Raw genomic sequence first — 8,573 nt, forward strand, 5'->3', positions numbered from 1 at the left:
TAAAACTTGTGGTGGCCCTGTTTACACACACAACTCTATAGTGAGAATATGGAGTGCCTGCCTTGGAAGCTTAAACTTACATCATGTAAATGAAGCACAACATCGTTACTGCAATTCAGACAACAGGCCAGACATTACTGTATTGGACTATCAATCTGGAAAAAGCACTGATTTAGATGTCTCAATGGCTCATCCTTGGAGTATTGACATTCTATCCAAGGCTTCTCTGTTTGATGGAGCTGCTGCTCTTCGTAGAGCAGAAATCAAAGCCAAAAAGTACTTAGGAGAAATTGTACCGCAAGGTTTCTCACCATCTTCTGTGCGCCTAGTGTTTGAACACTTTGGTCGATGGGGTAAGAAAGCGCTAAAATATCTAGACGATCTCTCACATCTCTCAAGAGATGAAAGTGGTTGAAAGAATTCTGCCAACTTTAAATTATTTTGGAGACGTCGTTTTTCTGTTAAGCTGCAAAGATGTACTGCTTCAGTAATGTCAAGGAAAGCCTATAGCATCCTAGGTGGTCAAAAGCGCAGTTCGGAACTGGACACCTTTCAGTTTTTTGTTCATTAGTTAATAAATAGTCATTGTAAGACTCTGTCAGGGTCAATGTAGTGTATCGTATATTAGACTGTTAGTTAAGAGTTGCGTAGTTTGATTTAGCTTGTAATAGTTCTGTTTTAGCCTGTAATAGTTCCGATTTATGAAAATATATTCTTTGACAGACAGACAGACACAGATCCCGGATGTGGAATGGCTACAACGACTTCTCATAACGGCTGATTTGTTTGAACACAGCAAGGCTCTAGCGTGTTTTCGAATCGTTATTTGAGTTTTAAGACATAATTAATAGTCCTAATACATCACCTCATCAATTCAGCTACACCAACAGTCGACAAAGCTAGCAATTCTGCACGTCTACTTGATCAGCGTCATGTCTCAATTGCCAGTTGCTGAAGAATGTCCCGTTGAAGGTTGTTCTATGTCTGGTACTACGAAACGGCTATTTGACCACATTCGTCAAGTTTACAAATCACAGGACTGGTCTGACGACCTCATCTGTCGTCATAATTTGAAACAATGCTCTTCCTGCCTACATTGGTTTAGAAAATTTAAACAACATTCTCCCAAGTGCGCGTCACCTACAACTCAGCTTCCAATCAATCGAACCAGAAGCCAATTCAGTGACAGCCAGCCAAACGTGTCACGAACATCTGTCCATAGCAACGGCTACGCAACATCTGCCCAGAGCAACCGCTCCTCGGCTTACGATGATGCTAAACACCAAGAAGCTCGTGCCTGGGATTTGATATCCTCTTTAACCATCAACCAGATCCTAGAATCGCTTCCTCCAAGATCTGTACGACATATTCCTTGCAATCTCAAGGCTACTTTCCAGGAATGCGTCAAAGTGGCATTTAGGGAAATTGAAGCCAATCCTATGAATGAGTCAGGGTGAAAGCTTTTGTTTCTGATTCCAAGGATGATTCTTCGTCCTCAGAAAAGAGTGGGGAATTCTGGCATTAAGGAAATCAAGGCTGTGTACAGGAGGTTCCTGGACTTCTACTGGGAAGAGCTAATTCAGCTAGAATTACTACCGCATCAAAGATCTACTGAAGTTGACCAGAAACTGATGGAAGCTCTAAGGCTAGTCAAAAGTGGAGAATGGTCAAGAGCCGCTAAGCTTCTAACAAGTGAAGGCTTAGCTTCAGCCACCTATGAGACTATACAAAAAGTGAAATCAAACATCCTTCTCGATGTTTTCCTTTACAAGATCTTTGTTGTGATGACAAACAACAACTCATCCTGACAAAGTCTAGTGTGAGCGAAGTTTTGCAGAAAGCTCCCAGAGGCTCAAGTTGTGGTCCATCCGGATGGAGGTATGAACATTTCAAGTTCATGCAAGATAATCATTCTACTTTTGATTCTGTGCATTCTGTTTGTGCTCTCATTGCTGATGGTAACGTTCCACCTAACATTATCCCTTTGTTGTCAGCATCTCGACTTATAGCTCTTTCGAAAGCTAACGGAGATGTTTGTCCAATAGCAATTGGGGAGACTTTAAGGAGGATTACAGCTAGGGCAATATGTTTGCAGGAACGATCATCTTTCTCAGAGTACTTCAGTCCCATACAACATGGAGTGGCAACAGCTGAAGTAGCAGAGTTCTGACTCATCGTATACAGCTGCTTATTGATCAGAACCCTGAATGGTCTGTTTTGAAAACTGATGTCAGTAATGCTTTCAACTCTATCAGCAGGGAGTGCTTCATGGAAGAAATCTCAAGGTGTTTTCCTGGGATAGTAGCTTATGTCCATCAAATGTATACAAAGCCATCATCTCTGATATACACCAAAAATCAATCTGTTGTCACCATTCAGTCAGAGGAAAGAATTCATCAAGGTGACTCATTGGGACCAGCTCTCTTTGCTACAGCAATCCATCCTAATCTTCTTTTGCTACAGCAGCAACATTTTAATGTAACCATCTTGGCTTATCTTGATGCCATCTATGTCGTAGGACCATCAAATTGCTCTATGTCTGTTTTATCAGATATCAAAGCATCATTTGAGAAAATATATCTAGCTATTTGTAACAGAAAGTGTGAGCTCTATTGTCCAAGTGGGTCTTTGGATAGCCAGGTTGAAATTCTAGGGGTAATTGATGGCACAGAAATACTAGGAACACCAATTGGAAGTCCAAGTTGTGTGGAGTCAAATGTGTTGACATTTCTAAGTCTGGCCAAGATCTATGCACAAAGTTTACCGTATTGGATGATTCACAGAGTGCACTACTACTTTTATGACATTGTCATGTACCAAGAATAAACCACCTAGCTAGATCAGGTGTTTTTTCTTGTCTTCAACCTGCTGCAAAGATCCATGATGAATTGACTAGAACTACATTTAACGGTATTTTGAAGTTAGAGTCAATTGATGAGTGCAAGTGGAGACAAGCTACTCTAAAAATCAAGCGTGGAGGTTTTGGGTTGATATCAACGGCAGAATCATCAAACATTGCCTTTGTATAGCAAGTTGGGCTCACAGTATTCATGAGTTACCTTTCTGCTTCCCAAGCTTGCAAGAATCTGTTGATACTATTCACTCAACAGACCTAGAACTACCATCTCAATCATTGGGATATCACTTAAACTCAGCTTTTTGTCCTTACCTTTGTCTCCATCTTTGAATGACAATTTGGGAAATGCTCCAAATCTTTGTGATTTGTCTTTCAATCCTGTGAAGCTTCAGCAACGAATTACTCAAGGAATCGACAAACTAAGGGCAGATTTGATCTTAGATGATGCAAAAGGTGCTAGAGATGGTGCCAGGTTACGATCTCTACAAGGAAGAGATGCGGGAGCTTGGTTAGAATCAGTCCCTACTTCAGAAAAGTTTGCAATGAATAAGAATGAATTTCAGATAGCGGCTTTTCTAAGACTGTGACAACCGATGCCTTTCAATTCTTGTGTAACACATTGTAACTATGGCAGGGAACTGGATGCTGATGGTTACCATCTCCTCACTTGTAAGTTTGGTGGAGGCCCTGTGTAGGACACAATAATCTTGTGGCAGAGTGGTGTCAGTGTCTCAGGGACTTGCAACCGCATCACAAAAAAAAGAACCTAAGAATCAATATACAGACAGTGAAGACAGACCAGACATCATAGTATATGATTCAGGAATAGGTGCCAATGTCGAACTCGATTTCTCTCTGGCACACCCATTTAGTAGTGACACAGTGGTAAGAGCTTCGAGAGAGGACGGATTTGTAGCTGCAAAAAGAGAGGAGTAAAAATAAATAAATATTCAAATCAACAGCATCCAGGGTCGTGCGAAGCTACCTTCAGTCCATTGATTTTTGAACATTTTGGTTGTTGGGGAGAAAAGGCAGACAATTATTTGAACCAGCTGGCCAAGAGATTGAGAGATGTAGAAAGTGGATCGAGTGAAGCACAGTTTAGAGGACAGTGGAGAAAGAGACTATCAATATGCCTTCAGAAGTTCTATTTCAATATAATTTTGAGAAAACTTAGAAGAATTGCAGGGGGAAATGAAGAATTGGACGACAGTGAAAGAGACATTCAGAACATCATTCATTAGAGTTTTAGTAGTATTTGATTTGTATGTCTCAGTAGATGGACATTTAGCTCAGCAGTTTTACCTATAGTGTTCTTGTAAAATTTTGCTTTTTGTGTTCAATAGTGAAAGACAGACAGACAGACAGACAGACAGACAGATTCATCACAAGAAAGAACCTCGACATCGTTACTCTGGAAATGAGAATAGACCAGACATAGTTGTGTATGACTCTGGGTGTAGCTATGACCTTGATGTGGCTATGGTTCATCCTTTCAGCCAAGACGCTTTAAAGCAGGCAGCTTTAGAGGAAGATTTTGCTGCAGCAAGAAGGGAGGAAAGGAAGATGATCAAATACGAGAAACAACAACTTGCTGGCAATACATCAAGCCTCAATTTCACTCCTCTGGTATTTGAACATTTTGGAACATGGGGATCAGAAGCTACCAACTATCTAAACAAACTAGCCAGAAGATCAAGGGACATTGAAGGCTATACAAATGAAGCTGACTTTAGAGGTTTTTGGAGAAAAAATTCTCAATAATATTACAACGATGCAACGCTAGAGTCATCCTCCACAAGCTGACACGTGTCTTCCCTGGAGAAGAAGATGAGAACATACACAATAGAGACTACCAAAGTAGTTTGCATTAAACTAAAGCTGAACTCAGTAGATTTCTTGTATTTAGTGTTAGAAATGTAACGTAGAGTTTGTGTTTCAATAAATGAGGAAGACAGACAGACAGGCGGATCACATGATCCCTTTTAACCAACTAGTAGTTAAATATATACTGTATTTAGTTGTTAGTTGTTTTCTCTTGCCTTTATTGTCATAGGACAAACATAGTTAGCCATTTGCTATTGTATTCTAATTTGAATATCAAATATATGTATTGACAGACAGACAGACAGACAGGTTTTAGTTTCATATATGTTCTACGTGTACATAATCAGATTTTAAAGATGAACCAGTCCTTGCCGTAGATATTGTTAAAACAATAATGGACTTGGCAGTGAATGTCAAATAATACAGATAGACAGACAGTAAACGTGCCAGCTGGATTTTCCGAGCTCACCACTTTTTATCTCGTTTTGGTCTTATCATCGAGGAGAAAAAGCGTGAGATTTGTGGTCCCTCTATGTCTTTACCTCAAAAGGTGTCAAATTCCACTGTAATTTCGGTTACTGTACAGGGAGTAAAGATACTTGGAACACCCATTGGTTTGTCATCATACATCATACAATCTTGTTCAGATTATGCTAGTTCTGGAAATGCACTCTGTGCTCAGTTACATCTCTTGGATGATTCTCAAGGTGCTCTGTTGATTCTCAGATGCTGTCATGTCCCTTGGCCAGAACTGTAGCTCCAATGCTTTTCCAGCAAGCTGCGCTAATTTGATGATAGCCAGACCAAAACAGCCATTTAGCAACTCTTTGGAGCCTCAGTTGTTGGGCAATTCAAGTGACAACAAGCAATTCTTCTAATAATGAATGGCAGTTTTGGCTTGACGTCTGCAGCAGCTACATCTCCACTTGCCTTTCTGTCCAGTTGGGCTCATACTGCATTTGCCTTGCCTTAGTGTTTCCCAGATATCCGTGAGGTAATAGACAACCTTCTTAACAATCAGGCAGTGGGATCAATAGGTCAGATTTTGCAAATTTGTCTTCCTGCAAAGGAATCTTTGTCAGAGATTGATTGCAAACTATTCTACGTTGCAGCAGACTCGCCCAGCAACTTGAAAATTGAAAATTTAAGAAGTCATGATTAATGCTACCACACATAGAGATAGAGCTTATCTTAGTCACTGCAAGGAAAGGGGGCAGGAGCTTGGTTATCTGCAGTTTCATCCTCATCAGTATTTGTATTCAAAGAAGTTTATTTGGCAACACTGATTAGGTTGGGCTGTGATATTCCAGGCATCACAGGAAGCTGCAATTGTGGCAAGAGTTTAGATGCAGACAGAATGTGCAAAATAGGTGGTGGTCTTGTCAAAGCACAATGCTATATTGTCTACTTGGTCTAATTGCTTTTCTGACCTCAGTTTCTAACACAAAAGCACCTAGACAAAGGTACGTCAACAATGAGGCCAGACCTGATGTTGTCGTTATTGATCACGGGACGTGGTGTGCTGACTTGGTAACAATGGCAGCTAAAAGACAGCCAGGAAGTTCTCCCAGGAGACATTAGACCACAATTTGTTTCCTTTTTGGTGCTAGAGCACTTTGTCCGATGGGAAACCAAGCTGCCCATTATTTGAACAAGCTGACACAGCCCTCGATATGAGGAGGGAAGGAAAAATTTAGCTGAATGTAATCAAGTTCTTCTGGTGAGCAGCGATTTTCGTTCAGCTCCAGAAAAGCTTTGCAAAAGTGATGCTAGACATGCAATTTGTTTTTCGGTATTCGCAGACTAAAGGCTGCAAACAGTGGCATTCTTTGTTTTCCAAACTTTTAAAGTGTTCAATGTTTTAGGACCCAAGGCCCTTGTTGTTTGCTTCGTGTGTCTGGACTTTGAGATTTCCATGTATTTGTAGTGTAGTTGATAGATAATAATTGCAACATTTTAATACATATGGCAAGTAATGCATATTATAATTTAGTTTAGTAGTTGATATTATATGTTGCCTTTGTGTGACAATAAGGACAAATGTTGTGCATATGTAGAAATCTGTGAGAGCATTGTGCTATTCTCCCAGTGGTTGCTTCTTCATATCAACAAGTGATGACAAAACTGTCAAAGTGTGGAAAGGTGAGATCAGTAGATCAGTAATGTAGATAGCGCACAAATACAAACTGTTAATTGAAATCTGGGTTTGTAGTGTCTGATAGAGAAACTGTAATGCCATCAGCTGATTGTGATGTGCAACCATCATACCCTCCCTCAAGAGGTGATTTCCTTTGTTATTTGTGTGTGTGTGTGTGTGTGTGTGTGTGTGTGTGTGTGTGTGTGTGTGTGTGTGTGTGTGTGTGTTTCTTTTTATTTGTATTTTTCTCTTTTTGTATTTCTTTGAGCTATACTATTGCTTTCCAGCTGTCACAGCAACTGGTAACCTGACTGAACTCAGTCATTGCTTTTGGGAGCAGGAGTTTGAACGGTTTGACGAGGACAGGGACGGTATGCTCAAGCATAGTGAATTTAACAAATTCTATTTGGAGTATATGGATGAACACATACTTCCCGGTTGTTGTCTATATTGCATTGTTGTTGACGTTGGTCTGACGTGTTTTCAATCCAGATGACTTTACTGGACTGCTTCGTCGCCGCAGTCTATCTTCAGATAGTGGAGTAACTCGTGACGTTCTGTATCAAATAGTTGCCCAGCAATTTTTGAACGACTGCGAAGGCATGGTTAGTAAAAGTATGGTTTCATTGGGGTTGGTTGGAATTTGATAAAAAATCGTTTTCCAGTGGAAGAAATGGACGGACCACGGGCTGACGGTGGACGTGATATATTGTTAAGGAAGACCTGAATAGAGTGGTACATTGATAGATGGAGGGTTTGTATATGTCTTCGTATTCTGGAGATTTACTTGGGTGGATCAGTTCTGTTAGTTATTGAGTGATTGTTGTAGTTTTTACAAGATGAACGTTAGTGTATAGAATTTTTATGACATGACGTACTATACCCATATAGAGACATGATGTGGTCGATCTCTCTATGACAGTGGTTGTAATTGCGGCGTTTGTGTTTGTCAGCACGCAAGCACATTTGTCAAACGTGCACGCACGCGGTCTCCTCGTCACCTCACGTGCAAACAGTGGTCTGGTACCGAGGCTGCGTCTTGTGTGCAAGTTAATTAATATTAACCTTATTTAATTATACATATTAATTAATATTAATTTGACCCTCAGGCGCGAGTCCAGAGACGGTGCACCCCAACCTAGTGGGCGTGTCTTGAGGAATTTCTATAAAAAAAGATTCTAGAGGATATAGAGGATAGAACTTTCCATGAACTGCAGCATTTCAGGGATAACGCGTTGGAACACAGTGACCGATAGTTCACATGTGCCGCTGAAAAAGTTCATGAAGTTAAGCGTAGGTGACTGACTGTGTGCCATCCTTGTCTCGTCGTTGTGGTAAAGGAACCACTTCAAATGTCCTAACAGAGACAATAGAAGAGAACTCTAGATAAGAAGTTATTATGAACTATTGTCGTTCCGTTTCTGGATCACTTCCTTGGTCAAATATAGAAACTGTTTTTACTCAAATGTTGTTGGGACCCTAAATTTTCTTTTGTTTATGCAATTGCATGCGCAGGGAAATATTTTTTGAAACGCAGAAAAATCCAGTGCTTGGACTAAGCCTTGTCCCTCTCAGGGGCGGCGGAGCCGGGGGGGCTGGGGGGCTAGAGCCCCCCCAACTTTATCAACTTTATGCTGTAGAATTTCTGCTTTCTGTAATGTTTACCCTTTCGTTAAAGAATAGACCGCTACATATATTACGCGCTTCAATGCAGGCCGGGGCTCCAAGGCAACTTGGCCACGTGACTAAAAT

At 40.7% G+C, this 8,573-nt stretch overlaps 1 protein-coding gene across 2 annotated transcripts in view; it reads left to right on the forward strand.

The window, feature by feature from the left end:
- Positions 1-7,737, forward strand: part of LOC134183025 (uncharacterized) — a 17,894-nt gene extending 10,157 nt beyond the window's left edge. For both annotated transcript variants that reach the window (XM_062650472.1, XM_062650475.1), the window contains 5 exons: positions 6,742-6,826; positions 6,897-6,965; positions 7,109-7,258; positions 7,314-7,426; positions 7,487-7,737. In XM_062650472.1, the coding sequence (XP_062506456.1) occupies positions 6,742-6,826; positions 6,897-6,965; positions 7,109-7,258; positions 7,314-7,426; positions 7,487-7,537 (468 nt within the window). In that variant the 3' untranslated portion in view covers positions 7,538-7,737. The remainder of the gene's footprint in view (positions 1-6,741; positions 6,827-6,896; positions 6,966-7,108; positions 7,259-7,313; positions 7,427-7,486) is intronic.
- Positions 7,738-8,573: the final 836 nt, after the last annotated feature.

This window comes from Corticium candelabrum, chromosome 1 (assembly GCF_963422355.1).
Source record: "Corticium candelabrum chromosome 1, ooCorCand1.1, whole genome shotgun sequence".
NCBI lineage: Eukaryota > Metazoa > Porifera > Homoscleromorpha > Homosclerophorida > Plakinidae > Corticium > Corticium candelabrum.